The 24,101-nt window shown below is 32.6% G+C and overlaps 1 protein-coding gene across 2 annotated transcripts in view; it reads right to left on the bottom strand.

Annotated features, from left to right (window-relative positions):
- Positions 1 to 17,371, bottom strand: part of LOC124356681 (regulator of chromosome condensation-like) — a 51,253-nt gene extending 33,882 nt beyond the window's left edge. Inside the window, exons 1-8 of one of the 2 annotated variants that reach the window (XM_046807823.1) lie at positions 17,172 to 17,371; positions 13,276 to 13,391; positions 8,599 to 8,804; positions 6,533 to 6,712; positions 3,284 to 3,358; positions 2,182 to 2,323; positions 317 to 466; positions 88 to 201 (exon numbers count right to left, since the gene is read on the bottom strand). In XM_046807823.1, coding sequence (XP_046663779.1) covers positions 88 to 201; positions 317 to 466; positions 2,182 to 2,323; positions 3,284 to 3,358; positions 6,533 to 6,712; positions 8,599 to 8,804; positions 13,276 to 13,372 — 964 coding nt within the window. In that variant the 5' untranslated portion in view covers positions 13,373 to 13,391; positions 17,172 to 17,371. The remainder of the gene's footprint in view (positions 1 to 87; positions 202 to 316; positions 467 to 2,181; positions 2,324 to 3,283; positions 3,359 to 6,532; positions 6,713 to 8,598; positions 8,805 to 13,275; positions 13,392 to 17,171) is intronic. The other variant, XM_046807822.1, reaches the window with a different exon arrangement.
- Positions 17,372 to 24,101: the final 6,730 nt, after the last annotated feature.

The following is a 24,101-nucleotide window of genomic DNA, read 5'->3' as shown; positions in this document are numbered from 1 at the left end:
ATCCTCCCTAGGAATATTCACATTATTACATTTGTCACATTAAATAAACTCCACTTTAAGCACAATACAGTTTCAGTGAAGAGTTACCATTTGAGTCAAGTGCCAGAGTATGATGTTGGCCTCCGCAAACCTTCAGCCAATTCTTGTCTGAGAAAGCTTCTGACAGCGATGGATGGAAGTAGACCTGTGTGTGATCCAGACCTGTGGAGAACATCGAATAAAGGTTAAAATTACATCAAATCTGAAACTGAACCGATTGCAGTAGACTTGGTCACTACCATTACTTAGCTTTTTCAAATCTTAGTTTAGGACTTACCCAATTGTTTATAGTTGTTGAGTCCAAACACAAAGATTTTCCCCTTTTCTTTCTCTCGGACAAACGTGCAGTATGCTCCAGTCCAGATTTGGTCAAATTCTAACCGAGACTTGATGTTGAACTTGACGAGGGCTGGCATCAGAAGTTGATCTAAAACATACTCCATCATATTACTTCATCATCATACATTTTTCCCCTAGTGGAAAGCATACAATATCATTTAATTGACTCAAGTTGTAAAATAAATTTTGAATTAAATACCAAAACTTTAGTAAATAAAGCACTAATTATTATGCTATATTTTTAAACGTACATATTTGTGTAAGTGTGTGTAGTTTTGGTTATAATGTGTTAGCAAATTCAAAACTTTTGAATCTTATTCCATTAACACTTTAAGAGCCAATGACGTTACTAGACGTCATGCCTAAACTAGCGTTAAAAGCAAACGACGTCCACTGACGCAAAATCAATTTTTTTAATACTATTTAAAAGCATTTCTGGGTAAGAAACTTAGTAAAAACTGTTAAACAATGTTTATTTAAACAAGGGACAACCGTTTGTGTCTATTTTGAAGGTCACGGCTCTTGTTCGAGCGACAAAATGGCGGGCAGCTGAATGTTCATAGTCTACCGCAGAGCCAACGACGTCTACTGACGAGCGCTCAGTCTGCCTGTAGCCTTCCGTGAGGTTAGGTGTTTATTCGCCCTTCCATTTTCGATCCGCGTATTTATCTTTTCAATTTTGATGTTAATCAATATTTTTAATCAATGTACAGTGTAGTTTATGTATTATTATCGTGATGTCAGAATGTCAAAATAAATTTTTTCAGTGAAATTATGATTTTACCATTTTTTGACTGTAAATTAACAATAAAGTGTGAAAAAAAATATTTTGTTGTTTTTGTTACCTCTTATGTTATAAGAATTATTTTAAAAAATTGGTTTTGGTATGTGGGAATTTTTTTTATTTTTAAGGTGTATGGCTCTTAGGAGTAGTTTTGGTTATTTATTTGTGGCTCGCTAAGGGTTAAATTGTGTAACTTTTACCTCCTTCAGTTATAAAAAAAAATTCATAACAAGTATTACGAATAGTTTTACAATACATATATGATTGATGCTTCATGATTTTAACAATAAAACCTAACACAAGATCCTAAAATCCGTAGAATAATAATTGCACATCAAAAACTTCAAGTAGTCTCTTAAGTATCAACAATGTTATGACATCCACAATAGAATCACAGAGCTTTTACATGTGCAAAACATATGTAAATTTTTATTTCTTATTTTGTTAATAACAGTTCAATAAATAAGTAAATTTTTAAACTGCATAACGTTAACAAACAAACAGTATATTGCAGTTTAATTTTAACTGAACCGTAGCAGTACAACCGAAACTCAAGGCAAATTGAAGCACAAACAACCATAAAACGACTATTGTTCCAATTATCACATTGGTATTGTTGTTCCTAGATACGTTTTAAATTACCATAAATGGTACTAAATATTTTATAACATTATTTGTAAATAAACTTCTACAAGAGTTCATCTTGAGCTTCTTTGTAACCAACCATGCAATTATTTACAATTTTTTGCATGGCGCTGAGAATTACCTAATGCTGACCCTGGGCAAGTCTAAAATAATGTACCAATGCAAAATTTAATTACTTACAATTGCAATTCCTCTTTTTCTACTCAAGAAACAGACTTTAAAGAATTTAAATGTTTAAAAAATCTTACCCATGTCTACTTCCAAATTTTGGAAAGAAAAAATAACCAACCGTCCGATCTTGCCTTGATTTTAAAAACTACTCCACTCCTAAAAAACATCCCAACTACAATATTATGAAGCAATTCGGTACTTACTCAAACCTTGCCGACTACTCCGGTTGGCTCCTCTTTCTGACAGTCTCCCCAGTTGGCCTTGCTCCCCACAGCCACAGGTATACAGTTGACCTTGTCTCGTCAGCATTAGCAGGTGGTCTGTGCCTGACGCTATCCTCATCACCTGTTACAACACAGAACCACTTATTTCGATTCTAACCACTTATTTCGATTCTAACCACTTATTTAGATTCTAACCAATTATTTAGATTCTAACCACTTATTTAGATTCTAACCGCTTCTCACCAAGAGCTTACTGGGTACTGCCTATTAGAATGGCCAATAGAATTGTTAAGGTATTAAATGCTCAATTTGACTGAGTAAAAAAAAAACATCAATCACTCCCCTCTGCTGTTAAGATAAGCAGGAAGTAGTAGTCCTGAGGATGGATTAATCAAATCACAATTAATTAATGTACTATCACAAATTGAGGCAATTCTTTTTTGGAAATTTTTGACTATTTTTAAAGTTTATGATTAGTACAAAATCGTTCTATGCAATATTCATTTTCCTCCCTCATCTTTAATAAACCATTTAGTCCAAAAGAATCCTGAAACAAAATAATTGAAAAGGGATAATATTTTAAACTATTATAATCTACATGCTTTGAAATATATAAAATTTACATGTATTTTAAAATATATATAAAATACATGTTTTTTTTTAATATTATATCTGTATTATTAATAATACTTTAAAGCAGAGGATACAAATAACCCAAACATAAAGACTCGTCAGCGCAGGAAATTTAAAACTGCCATTTAAAAGGATTAAAAGGTTTTTTTCAGTAGACCTTTAGTACCTTAGAGTAGTTGCAGCAGCTTAAAAAATATTTTTCTTATTGCAGTTGTTGGAAAAGCTGGAAGTGTTAAACTCAAATTTAGCATCAGAGAAGTATTCAGGGAACAAGATGTGTTAGAATTAAAATAGGTCGATAATGTTTGGTTACGATACAGTGACACTGAACATTTAACTAATATTGTTGTCAGTCATTATAACATAGCCCACCCAACATGCTAAGAACAATGTTAAACTTCAAACACTTTCACAAGTTTCTACAGTAATGTAATATCTGAGTACATACCTTATCACTGACTCCCATAAGAGTAGGGGTTTGCATGATACCATCTATGGTCAAACCCATGGTTCCATGAGAATCCTGAACAGAAGAAATATCAATTTTATAGATATCATTATAAAGATTTGATAGTATTATCTTTCATTAATGAACTCTTAAAACACTTCTGACATTCTAAAATAAATATCATTTTTTTACATTAGAAATCTAAATTTATATTCATTATGCAATGTCCCAAAAATTAAAAAAAATATGCAATACTACATAACTCATCAAACACATATATGCACATACTCTCATATATGCTCTCTCATGTCCACACAATAACAGTCTCGCAATGACATGAAAATGACGCATCTTGTTTACAAGTGGAAGGAATACAACAGAAACAAAAGTGCAATAGAAAATAGCTATTAAATATACTGAATTGTAGTATGTGATCACATGTCACACATACCAACATTAAAACCAATTCACATACATCCAGAAAAATTATGGACAATTCTTATTTGACAATACATTATAAAATTCAGAATAATATCTCTCCGTGGGTCTGAGGGCAAAGCCGCAGTGAACCAAAGGCTTGCCCACGACTTACTGGCTCACTGATACAAATTATGCACCACCTAATAAGCTAAATTTTAGGACTCTCCTATAAGGATGAGTCTTGTGCTCAAACTATTAGATATATACAAAAATATTTCACATTTTTCATTTATAGACACTTTTTGGAAAAAAAAAAAAAAAAAAAAAAAAAAAAAAAAAAAAAAAAAAAAACTGTTACCACACTTATGGTAAAAACTACAGAAAGTGGTTTATTTTACCTCACTCAAGTAGTAGTACAAAGGGAACCTATACAGACTAGATATTTTTTCAAGGGAACAAACTGGTATTATTATGACAGGCTTTGCCCCATCACACTACTTCATAATTTTGCAGCTGAAAAATATTCTCGATAGTGATTACTTAGGCATTTGTCTGTATTGTTATATCGATGGTGTGTTCAAATGTAACATTTAAAATTTTGAAGCTGGTTGACTTCTTTCTCGAAATCGATTGTTGTTTACCATTTCATCTGTTGATTGTTTGTTTTGATTAGTTGCTATCTGAAATGACATCGCAGTAAAATAACGTTGTATTTTCTGAGAGCTTTTGTAACTTTGTACATACTCAAATAAAATAAAAATGAAGTGAGTGATGGTAAGATTGATGACGAAATTTTAAGTGAAAATGACAATAAAGGGAGTGGCCAAGACAAGCTAATTAACCTCATAATTGTATTTTTTGTGGTAGATATGGTTTAAAACCAATATAAGATAGTAAAATACAATTTATACAATCATGTTATATGGTAATTTAATATATTTAATTCACCCTGCACAACAATACGATTATTTCTATTAGAAAATCAACAATTAATTTGGTACCTGAGGGCGAAAATATTTGAATTTTAATAGGTAGTCAATGGTTTAAATGCAATTAGTATAGTATAGTCAAATGAAGTGAATTAAATTAAAGTTCACAACTTAATATGATTATTCCTGGCTCTGTTATTGCCCTAACAGCACTAATGTTAAGAAGCTAACATTATCCCTGAAGACATTAATTCATTTTTAGTAAAAAATTTAAGATACTTGGGTTTATACAGAACTATTTTTACAGATTTTTGGTAAAAATTTTATTAATTTCGAACACATTCAAGTTTTCTATATATCTTACTGAAGCTGGATATGTTCTTCAATTCAAAATTTTGCCAAGATCCAAACAAAAGAACATTTCTCCTATGCATTCTTTCTAAAAGGCCACTTATAATTGGGTTAACTGAAATACAAGTTATCTGAAATGGTTGCCACCGTTTATTTCGGTTAACCAGGATTTTCCTGTATTTATAATCTTTTAAAACTTTTGTTTCTGAATATTCAAGTTATTCAGCCAGAATAACAGATACAAACGTAACATATTGTCTGTTATTGAATGTCAAGGGATGTCACTTAGTGACAATGATACACCCACAATTAGAACCACAGTGTTAGGTGTACCAGGCTTAATTTATTCATGTTCTGGGTGGTCCGGTTTCCCCTTATATTATTAATAATTTACACATGTAATATTTGCTTTTGTACAAGTTAGTTTTCTCATTCATCATTTGGTCCCGTTTTCATTTAAATCATATTTTTTAAATGTGATGTAGTTTTATTTCCATTTTATTGTAGTTAATGCTTTGCAGTTACTTCTATTTGACTATATTCACAGTTCTTTCACATTTTATCACAATTGTTACAGAATTAATTTCATCTACCTTAGTTTTGTAAATTATGAACATATTTGAAGTATTACTAGACAAAAATGTATGAAATATCAGGTTTACGAAAACTAGTAGGTAATGTGTATAGGCTTAGGTGGTCCTAAAAACCGACAACGAAATTCTTATAAGAATATTAACAATGTGTTTTATCAACGGACACAGAAGTTATACTGCAGACTGTCCACTGTCTCTAGGAGGATAATATGAATTCGTACTCCACTAAAAATTATCACACCTATTACTCCAGTGGCTTTATTTGGGTAGAAAAGTAATAGAGAGAGTAGGGCATATAGTATCAACCGACACAATTTTCATGACGATTTATTTCTGTATAAGCACCTCTGAATTCGATAATAGGGCATGTAGTTCAACAGAATTTGGCTGAGCATTTTGGGTAACCATAATGCCAATGATAAAATCATAGAATAAATAAGTTTGTACAAAAACTGAGTAAAATATATGACATAGCAACACATGTAGCCTAATGTACTAATGCTGAATGGGCTATTGATTAGATATTTTACATGGATCCTCAAAGAAGCCTGTTAAGTGACACATTTTGTATTCCTTACTCGTACCTATAAATATCTTGGAGAAAAAAGAATTAATTTTACATTTACTGTTTCCTATTTACCTATAATTATTTAAAATTTTGTCCAAATAATGCACCCTACAACAGTTAAAAAAGATCCTATGACTTCTAAACATATTACACTAGAATGTGGGAGTCCTGTAAATAAAATTACAAGAAGTACTGTCCGAGATTGAGTTTTATTCAATTTTTCTTCTCTTTTGTGTAATTAAACTGTTGAATAAATTTAGTACGATGCCTCAGTAGGAATATTAAATAGTACCAAGAATTGTTCATCTATAATGGAAAGCATCATACAGAGCTCCACTGATAACCTTACACATGCACGCACACACACACACACTAAGCATGCAATTACCCGGAAGGCTCCCCAGGCAAAGACTCGTCCGTCCTCCAGTAGAGCCGCAGAGTGGGAATCCCCAGCTGATACCTGAACTGCCTTGGCATCCAGTTTCACCTTGCCTGGTTTGGTCTCACTATCTTCCACTGCCGTTGACCGTCCGAGAGCACCCTCATCGTTACAGCCAAACGTTATAACCTAAAAATATAACCAGCATAAGTCAACATTAGCACATACGTTGTATTGAATGTTGCAGCGTAAGTCAACATTAGCACATATGTTGTATTGAATTTTGCAGCATAAGTCAATATTAGCACATACGTTGTATTGAATTTTGCAACGTAAGTCAACATTAACACGAACATTGTATTGAATTTTGGACAAGTTATTTAAAACATTTGGGTCACCCCTGTCCGCTTCATGGTCTAACGCTGACTCACCCACACTCAGACTTGGCTTCTAAACATACCTTTAAAGTTTTTCTTAAAGTTCTACTCCAGAAAAAGACTATATGGAATATCTGTTTAAAAGTTTTACTCGATTATGCTAGTTAACTACCAGTTTGACCTAATTTGAATATGAATTTGTAGCAATTTATATTCATAATGAAGGTTTAAAAGGTGTGAAATAAATTTCATATGTTTTCGAAACAACCATTATTGATAATCCTGGCATAAGTATGGTATGATGCCAGGATTCTCATACCAGGATGAAGTAAATATGCTCTAGCAAAATGAAATTCAAACACAATTATGAAGAAAATAACTCTATTTCTATAATTTTTCCTGTGTGTATATGTACAGAGTGTTCACAAAAGAATGTCACAGATTTCTGTGACTGATAGTACTTATGATTCCAAACAAAAAACGTTATACAAAACATAGGTTAAGAAATGTCTTGTTTAGCCACTAGCCACCATCTTGTATTTTTATAAAATGCACCCATATTATTTTTTATAGTATATCTCTAAAACTAGTAATACTAAGGAAACCAAATTTGATACATAGGTTCGAATAAATCAAAGGTAGATTTTAAAAATAATTGTTTTATTTTCTTAAATATCAACAAAATGGTGTTTGTTGAAAATTTTTAAAGTCAAACAAAAATAAAAACCAGTATAGTTACAAAAACATTTACTAGACACCAATTATTTGAACAATTTAATTCACACTCAACGGTACTTGTTTGAACATAATCTGTCAATGCGTAGTGAGCATGACCATTTTAAAGGTACACTTGCATAAGCCGGGAGCAACATACATTTTGTCTTTTGATAGGCATCTCACTATCTGTTTTACATAGATCGTAAAATTTTTTAAATTATTAACTATTTTGAAATTTGTCAACAATTCCGAAGGTTTTTTTTTTTTTTTTTTAAATCCATCAACGCATAAGCAAGCACAACCACTTAAAGATACACTTGCACAAGCTAGGAAAAACAAAGAACTGAGAACTGATATCTGTCAACTGTGACATGTTTAGCGCTTTTAAATTAAGTAGAGGAGAAAGATTGCCATCACGTTTAAAAAAATTACATAAAAACTACACATCAAGGGAGTAAATTCAGTGATACATTATCTTAATTCGTCAGACATATAAGAAGAACAATCAAATTCAAGCACACTTGAAAAATTTTATGATAGAAAACCCATTACACAAATTTGAATGTTAATGAATTCAAATCATCCAAATCACCATTTTATATGAATAGTCAGGATCTTCAATTAAAATGTAATACCGAAAAGATATTCCAGTATAATATATTTTGTATATTTCCTATATAATGAGAGTGTTGTTTTATAACTTTAAGTTGGTGATGTAATCTGTCTATTATTAATTATGTATAATAAATGCATTCTATACTACAATACTGACAAATAAAGCATATTCCAATTCAAAAAAAGAGATAGAACTAAACATAAAACTACATTTTAGGATAAAAATTAAATTTATTGAGACAATTGTCCAGTTATAATATTTGAATAGCTCTTTACACTTTCAATTAATTTTAAATGAATAATTTAGCTTGATTAGATTTAAAACTGTACAAATAAATAAAACAGAGGGGAGTTTGAAACACTTACCTCTCCATCATTGGTAAGACAGATGGTGTGCATGCCACCTGCACATGCCTCCACAATATTGTCAAGCTCGGGGACCAGAGCGGGCCTTGCACGCTCCAACACATCAGGACCCAGTCCCAACTGTCCAACATGATTCTGACCCAGTGTCAGCACCTGGCCTGGCCCTCTCTCGTGTGCCCTCTTGGCTACGAATATTTCATCTACACCTGCACCATTTTACAAGGGTATAGTGTATGATTGACATGGAACAATTATATTAAAACTGTCTAAAGTTATGAGAAACTGTTAATTTGGACACAATGATATTATTTTATCATCTAGGATGATTCTTTGTTTGAAGTGTGTTTTTGACAATGGAAGGATTGTGAAGGAAACAGGATTTCTTTGGACATTTGCCATTGTTCAGTGATGCAAAAAATCAGTGAACGATGGTAAATGTCCATAAAAATCCCTTCTGGGCATGAAATGAAGCCATCAATTGTTCAAATCTGTTTCCAGAAGACAATATGATGAATGAAACACAGCTACACACTGTGTTCGCACAGCCTTGTCTGTATCAAGACCTTGTTAGAGAATCTCTTGGTAATGTGTAATTACTTAAAATTATGTTGCACTTTAAGAGGTCTACTATCACTCCTATAACATGTTGTGTACTAGAATAGTAGACTAAATTACCTGGCTATGATAAGAAATAAAGGCAATTTCACTATAATTTCTTTGACAAAAGATACAGAATTGAAAAATTCTTGTCTTCACAACATTCCACGGGCAACTTTGGTACTTTCTGACTCATCACGTGTTATGTTTTAATAATTTTATATCAAATGAAATTAGTACAATTGAAAAATGCAATGATTTACAGGAAAAATGGCAGGAATTATGATGGAAACAAGTGCTTGTATATATTGCTTAATTTGCCCCTTGCAGTACCTATCTATGAAATAAAATGAAAATAATCTTTATTCATAATATTGCATTTCCATATACAAAGAATGGTGTCAATGTTAGATATTCTACATCTAATAAAAGTTAGTTCAGCATGATAAACAAGTTATATTCATTTCTATATTCAAGTTATATCCATCTATTCTATTCTTTCTGTCATTGTATTACAAGCAGAAAGAGATGAAGAGATGGATGGTTAAGTTGAGAAACCATGAAGAAGGCTGAAGAGGGAAGTTACAGAAAGAAGAAAAAAAAAGAAATAATTTGTATAGAAAACTATATACAAAATGTGGGTAAAAACTCATTATTATTATATCAACTGGATAGTATTTATAAACCATACGTAATACGTGCAAATATTGTATTTACAACTTAGATGTCAATTAAAAACATGTATCAATTGATATGTTTAACCTGAAGATGGCAATCTAACTTACATTTAAAACACACTACTGACTAAATGCTGTCAGTTGAAAACTGTCTGTAAAATTATGTAATAATGAAATAATAATAATATGAAATGTATTATTGTGTAGTATTATATTATATTGTGTATTATTATGTGCTTATATGAAATAGGAAATTGGAAGTGATGAGATATTACTATTACTTTAAATTACTTCTATGCTGACTCATTTATTTTTCTCAAATAAACTATATAAAAAATATAAATTTATAATTTAACCAGATACAAATTAAAATTATATACAGGGTGTATATTATGTCTGGAAACACCCAAATATATCCTTTAAATAATTTAAATATAAATTTGAAACCTCTTACAATCGTGATAGAGATTGGGCATCTACTTTTTGGAACAATGTTTTGTTATGTCACACCAACGGGGGACGTCCTGCCGAGGGTATCGTGAATATTCTTAATGGAAGCCTATACCTTGTGATACATAATTTTAAAGGTAATAGCTTACTGAATTGAATGCCACAAACCGCATCTCAAAGGAATTATTCTATCAGAAAATAGAGCATTTTTAGTATTGAAAATTTACTGATGTTCAACAATGTAATTTTAACATGGTTCTTGCCACAAAATGTGTTACACTAATTTTTTTAGCATTTTTTAAATGTTCAATTAAAATAAAATAAACAATTTATTTTTAAGCTGGTTTCATTAGTACAAATTTACCAGTTTTTATTACAATGAATAAAACTTATGAGTCACTTTCTCTGATTACTTATGAATCTGTACTTGGTGTTTTCCAGTCAGCAGGAAGGTTTAAAGAGACAAAGGTCACTAGCCTATGAAGAAACATTATTGTGTTATTAATCATCTGGTCTACAGGTTTCAGTTTGTTGAGCATGGAGCTTTCACTAGACAGGTCTAAGCTTGGGAATTACAAATGGACAAAGGTCATATCATTCCTGTCGAGTTAATCAGTGTCTCTGAAGCATTGCTGTAAACAAGTTATCTAATTAACAGTAGTTCAGTTTTTATTTGGCATTTTAATGGAATTGTCTGAAAGAGAACGAATTTACTCTGTTGATGATGCGAGGATATGGCGATCGTCAAAGATCTTATCGGGAAGTTTGTAATTTGTTTAATGACACTTTCCCAGAAAGGAATCCCATAAGTGTTTCAACAATATCAAAAACTATTGAGCGTTTTGAAATGACAGGGAGTGTACGTAATCAGCCAAAGTCGGGTAGGATACAATCTGCAACAGATGAAGAACATGCACTAGATGTTTTGCAAACATTTATTGAAGACCCACATACATCGCTCAGAAAAGCTGCACAGCAACATGATATGCACCCTATGTCTGTGAGTAAGATTTTGAAAATTAATAAATACAAACCATTTAAAGTTCATTTAGTCCAACAGTTAAGTGAGGATGATTACGACAGAAGAGTTGAGTTTTGTGAACTTGTGATGCGCAAATGTGATGACAATAGAGATTTTCTGACCAACATACTATTTTCTGATGAGGCAACTTTTTTTCCTAAATGGCAATGTTAACAGGCACAATTGCCGTTACTGGGCTAGTGAAAACCCACATTGGATTACTGAGTCCCATTCACAGCAACCACAAAAACTGAACGTATGGTGTGGAATTTTAGGTAACAAAATTGTTGGAACCCTTTTTTCATCAATGGAAATTTAAATGCCGAACTTTACTACAATATGCTCCAAAATGAAATAATCCCAGCTATTCAAATTGCATCAGGAGAATACTTTGATAATGTAATGGTTTCAGCAGGATGGTGCTCTCCACCCCATTATGGGAGACAGGTAAGAGAGTATTTGGATTTAAGGTTTCCTCATAAATGGATTGGCCGAAGAGGAGAAATCGAATGGCCTCCGAGATCTCCGGATTTGTCACCAATCGATTATTTCCTATGGGGTCATTTAAAATCCAATGTTTATAGAAGAAAGCCTCATAATTTGGAAGACCTAAGAAACAGGATTATAGAGGAGATTGCTTTGATAACTGAAGAAATGTTAGGCAACTCTGTCGAATCATTTTACACAAGATTGGCTCATTGTCAAACCGTAGAAGGAACACAGTTCGAACAATTGCTTTGACACCAAATGCAGGTAAAACGTTTGTTGTAAGACTTTTCTAACAGCATACATTATTTTTTTATTTGTAATAAGAAATCAATAACAAAAGTATTTCCATAATTGTACTGTAATAAAAACTGGCAAATTTGTGCTAATAGAACCAGCTTAAAATGAAATTTTTGTTTTATTTAATTGAACATTTAAATAAATGCTAAAAAATTAATGTAACACATTTTTGTGGCAAGAACCATGTTAAAATTACATTGTTGAACATCAGTAAATTTTAAATACTAAAAATGCTCTATTTTCTGATAGAATAATTCCCTTGAGATGCGGTTTTGTGGCATTCAATTCAGTAAGCTATTACCTTTAAAATTATGTATCACAAGGTATAGGCTTCCATTAAGAATATTCACGATACCCTCGGCAGGACGTCCCCCGTTGGTGTGACATAACAAAACATTGTTCCAAAAAGTAGATGCCCAATCTCTATCACGATTGTAAGAGATTTCAAATTTAATATTTTAAATTATTAAAGGATATATTTGGGTGTTTCCAGACATAATATACACCCTGTATATAATTAGATGCATTACTCTCTATTAGTTCTTGCTCTTGTTTGCATTTTCTGGGTCATGTTACTGTTAGCGTCAATTATTGTAAAACTATGTTTACCGTACAATAAATAAATTAAACAGGTTAGACTTTAAAATGGAAATGTTTTGGAGCACTTTGTAATAAGTAAGATAATTAATATAAAAATTGGTATTTGACTTTGTAATTAGTTACAGATTTGGTAATTTCTAAAGAAGTATTTAGTAAAATTTATTACAGCAAATATGTATTACAGCTGAATAAATTAGGTACTTGTTAGTGAAATATATTGTTTAATAGGGATATTTTTAGACAGAATAGAGAGGTCCCCACTATTGTGAACTGAGGGTTGAAGTAATTATGCTTTAACTTATTAACATTTACTGGCTTTTGTTACCTACTCGTGTTTAACATGTAACTTACTTGTTATGTAATTAAACACAATAACTAACAAAAACATTTTTTCAACAATTTAGGATTTATCTCATTTCTTTTTAGGTATTCAATTCTGATCTCAAACCTTAAACAAAAGTATATTGTCTATAGAGACTAATGTTCATTCAGGCTAATTTATTCTTAAACTTTATACAGAAGATTAAAATTTAAAACACTACTCACCTAAAGACACGCCCCTCCTCCCAATCTTCACAGGTACGGCTGATTTATCAGTCGATGTTTTTAATTTTCTCTTCATTCCTGATTTTTTAACTGGCATTATTGATTAAAAATTAAATCTGAAAAAAAACAAAAGAAGAAATACAAATAAATAACTGTATAAATCTTTTTGTAGGTTTTAATTTATTCATACAATCAACAAATTGTTTTTTTTGCAGAAACATATTTTTAGTTTTTTTTTTTTATTTGAATAATTGTCCAATTGTAGAAGGAATAGATCTTTCAATTTTTAGGTGCTACTTTTAAAATTGAAATTCTCAAAGCCTTAATCACTGGCTATTTTCTTCTGCATTTTATTATTCTTGTTTTATTTGGATGATGAATCGGTTCCATGTTTCAACAAACTCCATATGCACCTCAAAGCAGAGTCAAACCATTTAAAATTTAGAAAAAGGCTTAAACCTCCGATATAAATGGCCCTGGGAGTAAGAGTAAGAGTAAGTAAATGTTTTTACAGCGTCCGTGAATTCCTGACTGACGGATAATTGGACAACTTGGTAGCTTTATAATATCATAAGAGATCAAGTTGTTTTAGTTAATTTACTGACGATTGTAATCTGTTGTAAGAAGTTATCTGACATGACCAATGTATGTAATTGTGTTACTTTGGTTGAATAAACAAGTTATTGAATTCCAAATTATATTTCTAAAAACTAGATATAATGTGTTTAAAAATATGATATAATACAGCACAGGCTGATTTTGTACAGCCAAGCATAATCAAATAGTTAGGCTGGTAGATTAAGAATTTAAATTTGAAAACTATACACATTCAAAGAGCCATTCTTCTTGTATTTTATTTGGATGATCATTGTTTCCATACTTAGACATTGATAAAACAATACAAATACAAACCCACTGAAAACAAAAAGAAAGACATGTATCTTAAAATTGTCCATAAAATCCATCAAAAAATAATTCCTGAAACAGGAATGGTAGCCAGAAAATCCAATTAATATTTACCTAAATATGTACTAAGTGAATAGGCTATATAAACCATATACAGTAGAGTCTTAGTAAGTTCAATAGGTTGAGCTTACAGGATACTCGAGGTTCTATATGGTAAAAAAAAATATATAGAGCAATAAATAACACTTGTAAACAGTGCCTTCAACCTGCAAAGTAGGGCGAATGGTTTGTTACGTGACTGACTCCTGATTTACATGATGAAAAAATTGTGCAAGAGACTGTACGGCACACACAGTAAAGGCTACGCTGGGCTAGATGCAGCTTAAGCTACGTAGGACAACAAGCAGAAGCAACTGCAGCCAACACTACATTACTTCGACGCTAGAGGGATATCGCTGCTTCCAAGTTTTGCAATGTGGTGAAAACAAAAATCTATTAGCAGACTTTTTAAATAAAACTTGTCTACTGTATATAACATTAGATTATCTTTTCTCTTTTATACTTCATTTTACTTTAATAAAATTTAATAATTAATTACTTAACCTACAAACAGTGGTTTTAATTAACACCCTCCTTTTCTCATGATGATCCATGTAATTCCAGTTTTTCATAATTTGAGATAGACTCGGTCCATCTACCTCAAATTTTCAAGACTTTACTGTAACCAAATCGTGGTATTGGTTTCCAAATATAAATTAGGCTACTATTTTTGTCCACAAAATAATTCACAATTTTTAAAAACCACAACAAATACAAAATGTAATGTAGATAATTGTACTGGTTTTTTGTCTTTACTAAAGTTAAGTTCATGAAACACGGTTAAGAACTTGAAAAGTCTGTCTTACATTTTAACTCATACAACCACTTAAATTAGTCTCTAAAAAAATAATCACTCTTTAGGCTAAATATTGCAAAGAGTAATTTAATGGTTTGACCAAGGGGTCAAACTACTCAAATAGCCTAGAAACCTATTTAACTGCCAGAGGATAGGTATCTTCATATCAGCACTTCTTCACAAATAAAATGGCATGTAAGCCTAATCTCTATACTTTCTATTCAAAAATTATGTTGTTTGAATTTACTTCAAAATGGTGCATATGCTACCTGTAGTAGCAGTGTGGTAGACAAACTTTTCAACATGCTTTTTTAAAGGTGTATCAGCCACAACAATCCTTAAATCGGAAAAAAATGTTTTGAGTAGCACATAATTGTTTGTGGAATTAAACATAGACTATAGCCTACTGTTATAACAAATTGTTGGGTAGAGTACGATAAGCGGACACGGTTTTTATATTGATATTATCAAACAGTATTTTATTAATATATCCACTAATATAATCAACCAAAAGTAGCCTAATTAATTTGAATGCATTTTCATATTCCAAACACAATTTGTTCTACAAGTGAATTCTTTTAAATAAAAAAGATAGTTAACTTTAGATACAACTAAATACTAAAAAATTATTTACTGTGTCTTTCTCGGTTTTAAGATGTTTGTTTTGTTGTTATGTTTTCTTTATATTTAAATGTAATTTTTCCTATCAACAGTCTAAATTTTAATGGTTATGGTTCCTATATTATTTATGGCATTATGTAATTGTTTAAACTATTTCTATTAATTTGAAACATGTGACTTTAATTTAGTATTTCAAATATGTTAAAATCGATTGATAGTTCTGTTATTCTATATATAAGTATCGGTGATTGTAATAAGCTATGTAAAAACTGGATCCACTTATTGTACTCTATCTAAATTGTTAACCATAGTTTTAAATTGTTCAATGTGCGGTAATGAGGGAAAGGTAAAATGACAACCTAATGTAATGTTAACTTTTGATTAGAGCACCTAATACAAATAAGTTTGATAAATACTTTTTATTCATTAACCCTTTGAGGTCTCAATAAAAATTGCTTCGACTGTCCTCAGGTCGTATTTAATTTCTGTTAGTTAATATCCGGTCGACCTATTGTCGACATGCGAGCGTTCAGCGAAACTGCCGCGGTCGACCTATAGTCGACGACCGAATCGCAAAGGGTTGAGGCAATAAATTGATCAATAATCAATTACAAAAAAAGGGAAGAGAATCACTATCGTGCAATAGATACAACAGCATAACAAATAGTTCTTTTGTAGCCTTCACCTGACACAAAACCAACGAAATATAAACATAAAATATAATGCAACTAAAAACCTCAATATTGATAACATAAAGGCAACGATTGTTTTTCAGCCATAGAAATTTTTCAGGTAACACTTCTCCTTCAAAATTTACACAACATACTCATAACATACATATATGGAGTATTGTCACTTGAATAATGGCCTAACTTGCCCTAACTGGGTATGAGTTAACTCAGTTATGTAGCCTACGTATTGTAACCAAGCTAAATAAGTATTAATTCCATAAAATATTATGGATGCTTTTCTTAATTGCTCTTGTAAATTTCTTTGTTTCACAAGAAATGCCCATTTAATTTAAGAATATTTCATAGTTAAACATAATATTAAAATTATAATATCTGGTCTCATTTTAATTACACAGTGGGTTTTGATTAGAAATAGATGAAAGTTTGGACAATTAATGTTTTAATTGCTAAACATACATTTAATCTAATACTGACAAATTTATTTTATAATTATATTTGTTCTCCATTTCCATGAAAATGATTAAGCTAGGGTTAAAATTTTACCTCCTGCTTAGAAAAGCAGTCAACTTTAATTTATGAATCTAATGTCTGTGTGTTTTGTTTAACAGAAAAATATTCTCGTATATTCTAAAATTTTTCTTTAATTTTTAACAATACAGTTAGTAAGAACAAAAAAATCTGGGGTAGAATAAATTTTAAAAAAACCGTTACACAACTCGACACTTCAAAGGTTAGGATTTAATAGCAAAAAGCAAGGTTATATGTGAACTTCTCATAGTTACCTTTCGTGCTGCACAAATATGATCGAAATGACAACTAAATAAAAAAAACCAAGTTCAATAAATAATACACTATCGTTCACTCCACAAAAATATCAAGTATTTTAAATTCCAAAATTAATACGGCCGGCATTTACCAAACAGCAGCTCAACCGACAACGTTCAACTCAGGCCAAAGCAAAAATCCAACTAACTAACTGGAACAGGAACTTTGGATTCTGGAATTTACAACCTGGAACGGAAAAGAACCAAAATAAATCCACACGATGTTTCGGCAGCTTCCTTAACTAATCACGACACAGAGGAACAAGATTGTACGTATTTATTACAACGGTCTCATCATTTTTTATGTCTAACACATAATCTAAGAATCAAAATGACTTAATTTGGCAAAATCTAAAAAAAACTCATAAAGTTTATAAATTTGCAAACACAATAGTAGTAACAACGTTAAGTCAGAATAACAATGTAAAAAATAAAACCTAACGAGTGTCAGCTTATTCACTATTTAATAAATGCAACAAATAATAATAAATATTCGTGTCATCAATATTAATTCAGTAACTATAACATCCACAAATTTAATTTATTAATAGTTGATTTACAGAATGTAGTGTTTCTTTAGTTTGTTATTTTACACTCCAATTGAAATCTCAATTTTTACACTTGAACAAAGCAATTAAAAAGTAGATAAATATAGAAACTAGTTTATGTTAATGGTGTAACATGCAAAAAATTATAACCATTAGTTAAAAATGCAGATGGAAATTCAAATCGTGAATAATTGATATGAATACATCATAATAAATAGAACAAACAATGAAATCAATGAATATGAATAAATAATGAAAGATAGAGCAGGGTATCATACATACATACATACATATCCTTCGACATAATTGTCCAGCGATTTTGGTCTTGTGCACCGCTACACTGTGAAAATAGTCACCTATTTAAGCATCATTGTTTCCAAATCTTTGAAGTCGGGCCATCTTACCATTTGCTGTATAGTTAGTGCGGCGGTGTTGCCTGACGAATAGTTCACTGGATCGGGTGGATGATGGAGTTACGAATTGGACCAGATGCAATAAGTCAGGACAATAAACCTTGCCGTTGATGATCTTATATAGTAGCACAACATCAGCAGAAAAACGGCTGTTCACAAGAGGATGGAGCCCTAGATCTCGAGACAGGTCCTCAATAGGAACTTGCTGGTAGGGATAGCCCTTCATGACACCTTCCACGCGGACAAATCTTCTTTGAATATCCTCCAGTTTCTCAATGAGGAATTTCTGATGAGGATTCCACAATGGTAAGCCATATTCAAGTATTTGCGCACTAAGTCAGAGTATATAGCCCCAATTGATTTTAAATGGATTTTGTATGATTAATGGTAGAATTTATTAGCAAGAAATATGTTGTTTTCAGCAACAAAATCCATGCCAGCAGTTATTTTCTAATCTTGTATCATAATTAATGGCATAACTCTTTGGTCTAATTTGGAATAACTAGTTAGTTCCAATCTTCTCCGGAAAATTGATTTTAATTGAGTTTCTCTTTGAATAGAGAAATCGATTCTGACAATTGCAAAAGACAGCCTACGAAACCATTAACCATGTAAGAAAAGAAAAATGTATTTCTTCTTTTTTTTTATTTAAGCAATAGTCCAAAACAAGAATCTTCTTAATCTCCACTACAGAGGTGTCAAAATATTTACAGCCTGGTTTGACTCTGAGACTAACGAAATGCATCTGAATTTTGTAGAATAGCTCAATATGACCTGCCTGGTAAGGGGTCCCGAATAACTGAGCAGTAATCAAACAAGGGGCGCACGAGAGACTTGTACAGAACAGAGGATAATCGGTGTACATAGAGATCTGATAACCTGACTTGTTCGAGCAATAAACCCAAGCAGAAAAGTATCCTCATTAGCTATAACCAAAAGATGTTCATAGGAGTTTAGAGTATGTGTAGTTATAACTAAAAGATGTCTTATCAGTTTGTTGTGAACTAAAACACGTAAATGTGAATTTTCACTTGGTGGTATAACAGCGATAGGTTCCTTACTGTAACTCGGTGTAAAATTGTTCCAGTGAGACTTGCTTCCTCATCACTATTTTTAATTTCTGGGCCACTAGATGTGACACTGTATTGTTTGCCAAGATGAGCACATTTCTCCACTTTCGTTGATATTATCAAGATATTTAAAAAGTTGACAACCCTTTTTAAATGTTTTACAAGGTTAGTTTCTCTATATCGCTCTTCAATTACAATTATACTAAACTGAATGCTACTTAACTGAATGCGTAAAATGATGCTATGCATGTAAATACTTGAGAAAAACTGTAGTGATTGAGTACTTTTTGACAGCCAGTGTTCATACACCTAGTTTGTGACAACCGATGTTCGGCAGACTTTCCACCTCCACTCCCCAGGACGTATCACTTCTAAGCACATAACGAGCCTAGTGTGTCTCGTAGGCGATCTGTCCCTGAGTTTGATATTAACAGAACCGTATAATCAGCATACATTACAGATTTACAGTATTGTTCAGTATAGGCCGTCAAGTATGAAGGTAACACCTCGTGTGACTAAGATTTAAAATATCTCACTGTTGTTGATTTTTATGTTATTGATGTTAAACTTAAGCTCTATCAGTTGACCGGGGCTCTTAAGAGAGCTGTCAAACAAAAACCGAGCATTCTACTGGACCCCGAGAGAGGTGTGATTACTCAAGATTATGCCATGACTGAGGCAATTGCATGCCTTACTCAAGTCCATAAACAAACAAGTAACATTCTTTCTTTCCTCAAGTTAGTATAAAATATGATCTACCATATTCGCCAAAGCTGTTTGCTTTTGTAGGAAGTCATGATGTTGATTCAGTACGATATTTGTTATATGCAAAGATTAATTCGAGAGCAATCTTTCTACGATTTTTGAAAGGGTAAACACCAATGGTACAAGTCTAAAATGTTCCAACTTCTGTGTGCTCCTTTCTTTTGTAGCGGAATAACTTGAAGATTTCAAACTGGATGTAAATAAACCCTGACAGAGACTTCTGTTAGTTATAAACAAAATTGGAGGTATAATTTCACCTAGACAGTGTTTTACCAATACTACTGAACAAGACCGCCGAGAAAGAAGCTGCACCATCCTACATATTGTAATCTATTTTTTACCATCCAACAATTCATGTTCTACTAAAATGGTACTAGGGGTCTAGGGGATGGGTTGGTTCGGGTGGCCAGTGGTTGGGCTCAGATAGACGCTAGTTAAGCGTCCGGCAAGAGGTGGCCGTTTTCGACAGAACCCCAGGATATAGGTTAGTGCCCGATTGTGCACTCTCCGTGGCGGTTGCCCTCGGGGCCGCGCAGCAGTGGTGCCAGGTCGGCCATGACCAGTCTCGACTGGTCTGTCCGGAATCGTACCACACACTGCTTTTAATTGACTAAGGGCTCCCTAATCTCACGGTGTGAAACGACCCGTGCCAAAAGGATGCATGGCGCAGGGGTAGTGCGTCACGAACGGAGCCCTGGGGGGTTTGGCGCCCTCGCAAACGTAAATAGCCTTGCTTGATCACGTGGAGGGCTCTGACTAGGTGGACCTTTTACTTCCTCCGAACCCGTGGGACTTTTATTGATCCTGAAATCAAGAACCCAGATCATCATCTAGAAAAGTTACAGCAGGCAGTGGCATCTGGCAGTTTGGCTTTGAGTTTCTCTGCCTGAGTGCTCAACTACCATCGATGAACAGCAGTTGGTGGTGTTAATGTAGAGGTTGGTGGGGGGGGGGGGGGGTGGGGGGGGGGGGGGGTGGGGGGGGGGGGGGGTGGGGGGGGGGGGGGGTGGGGGGGGGGGGGGGTGGGGGGGGGGGGGGGTATAAAAAAAAAAGGACACACAAAACCCACACACACACACACACACACACACACACACACACACACACACACACACACACACACAGACAAACACACACACACACACACACACACACACACAAAACACACAAAACCACACACTCATTCACACACATACACAGAAATTAAAACTTTAACATCTGTAGAAAAATATATCCAGCTATCATAAAAGTGCTTATTTTATAAATGTTTTAGGATCTTCATAAAACATAATTAAATCTATCTAAAAATACGCAAATTGCAAGAAATAGTTTAATAAGGTATTTCCTTGTACTTTAATTTGTAGGAAATATTAGTTTGAAGTTCTATTTAATTACTGGCAAGAGAAAGAAGGGTAGAGCAGTATTATTAACTGTTGCTAATATCATGATAGCAGTCGCAAGCTCGTTTAAAATAACCTTTTTTAAATTAATAACAAGACAGCTTAGTGTTGTGCTTGGATTTACGAGTGCTCTGTTTTATGCACTACTTTAAGCTTGTTTTAATTATGGAATACTAATACTTTTGTTCGTAGTATTTCTGGAGCATCTCCCTTTTAGATTATCTTTTAGTTAAACAAATTACTGCAAAAAAAATAAAATATACAATGTTATTAAACATTTGAATATGTTAATCTTGTAGTAATGACATTGTTATTATTAGTTTAGTATGGGAAAATACGTCGCAATTTAATTATTTTTAATTTTTATCTCAACATGACCACTTATTACTTTTCATCTACGTGACCATTTCGTACTTACTCGTTACGCATACACGGTAAGTTTTATTATTATTTTACTTTACTTTACTTTATTATTACGGTACTTTTTATGTATTAAAAGTATTAATTATAGTATTAATACTTTTGATATGCCGCTAATATAATATTTACTTATAGAAATTATGTAGGTCTCATTCCTGTATGGAGTGTAAAAAAAGACCCCCACTTGGTTTGTAACTCCAGAAAGATTACAGGTAAAGTAATAAAAACTTAATATTTCATTACTACACACCTATAAATCTACTTTTTGAAGTAGTTGAAATTTTGTTGATATCAGGAGGATGACCCGCAAGGAGTCAGAAGTAAATCTTTAATTAGAGCATAGGCCGAGCAGTACATTAAATTTAGGTCTTTATTAGTAGAGTACGATGCTGCAAATATGAAAAGGTTCACTCTTTAAAAAGTTACGCTGGTTTGAGTTGTGAAACATTTAAAATGTAGGTCCTGTTCTAGGTGGTTAATTATTTTTGTGTTGGATTAAGTTGTGAAAGTTAAACTTAGTAAATCAATACTGGACTTAAGAACTAGTTTTTAAGGCAGCTATTGACTCTTCACATCAAATGGATGATGGTCTACAAAAAGATAGGCCAATTTTTTAACTTAGGTATAGTCCAGGATGTTCATTATTTTAAAGGAACCATATCTGATGTGAATATTCAATAACTATAAGTGCTCTTGTAATAAGATATATTATTTTTATATTCTTTTAAAAGTATGATGCAAATATTGCGATAAAATATTGAACAGTGTTCTGTTCTCTGTTCTTTTTTGAAACATAGTTGTTTGCATTCTTAAACTTGATCTAAGGTCTACGATATATGACATTCACGTTTATTTAAGTAAAATACTCGCCTTCGGCTCGCTGGGGGCTGCGCCTCCAGGCCCTTGATTAGGGAGCTGGCTAAATGCGGGGATAAGCGGAATTCGGAGACAGGTCCGAGCATTAGATTAGGGATCTGGAAGTTTAAAGTAGACCTATTTTATTGATTCATTGCGGATTCAACCAAACTTTGGACTTTGAGGGCGTTTTGTAGCTTAACCATTAGAGATACGAGAAAAAGAGACTGGACCTTTCTTGTCGGAAATTTAATTTTATCTTTCGATTCTGACCTCGGATTTTAGCTTCCGAGTTTCGATTTAACCGATACACAGCATGGAACAAAAGTTTGCACTGGTCAGCTATTGTGAATTGTTTAGTGTAATGATAATAAAAAACCTATTCTAAGTTGGAATTTTAAAATGTTAAGGGAGTATAATTTGCTCAGGAGTTTAACTATCCCAGGAAATTCCATGTGGGGAGGGGTTAATGTTAACGGGGGTTAAGACATCAGGGGGTTTAATTTACTCAGGAGATTATTTGGTCATACCAGGAAATTTTGGGGTGGGGGATAATGTTACCGGGGTTTAACGACACACACGTGGGCCTCTTGTAGAGTGTGTTGTGTCTGTGAACACGATTAAAATTCACTCACTCGGCCCCTATTTACTTTTGACGCTTCGCTTATGCTCAGCCAATTCGCGATGTGGGCTAGTAAACGTATACTAGTCATTCGTTCACATAGTAATACAAACAATAATACCCGAGTTCCGTGGGGAAATATAAAATATGCCTGAGGTGCTGCCGATTAGAGTATGGGATCACAACACGTGTAACGAGATATGATAGAATCCCAGGATCATACAGTCCCTCCATCATCCTTCCAGTTGCCATACTTTCATCAAGATTTTTCTCATTTTTTTAACGTCGTAAATCCCAAAACAGAGGAAATGAATATGACTGTATTGAATGTAAAAAAAGAAGTAATAATACTATCTTAGTCATATATGTGCATCATATTTCACGAATGTGACATTCTATTATCTTGTACTCTAAACAAAATTATTTTTTGTAATGATAAAACAGTTATAGACATAATTTTCATTTTAACTTTATCTGATTTTATGTGCATGTGCTAATAAGTTGAACCGACATTTTCGTAATCGCTTTAGCTAAGTTCAACAAACCTAATAATTTTAGTCGTCTTTACTAGCCTAATCAAATTTTAAAAAAATTATAAAACAGGTCACTTGTAATGAATTTCGTAACTTAGTGACAAAGTCATTTTAGACTTTGATAATATACTTTGTATATTTTTCCCTATTTTGCAACGTACACAAATTCAGTTATTAGTATAGAGACAATTTCATTAGTACTAATCGCATACGTACTCTTGACCCTCGATGTATGGTAAGTTGATGGGAACAATATCTTGTT

This window comes from Homalodisca vitripennis, chromosome 3 (genome assembly GCF_021130785.1).
Source record: "Homalodisca vitripennis isolate AUS2020 chromosome 3, UT_GWSS_2.1, whole genome shotgun sequence".
Lineage (NCBI taxonomy): Eukaryota > Metazoa > Arthropoda > Insecta > Hemiptera > Cicadellidae > Homalodisca > Homalodisca vitripennis.
The sequence above is the reverse complement of the archived record's forward strand: the minus strand, read 5'-3'. Positions and strand labels throughout refer to the sequence as shown.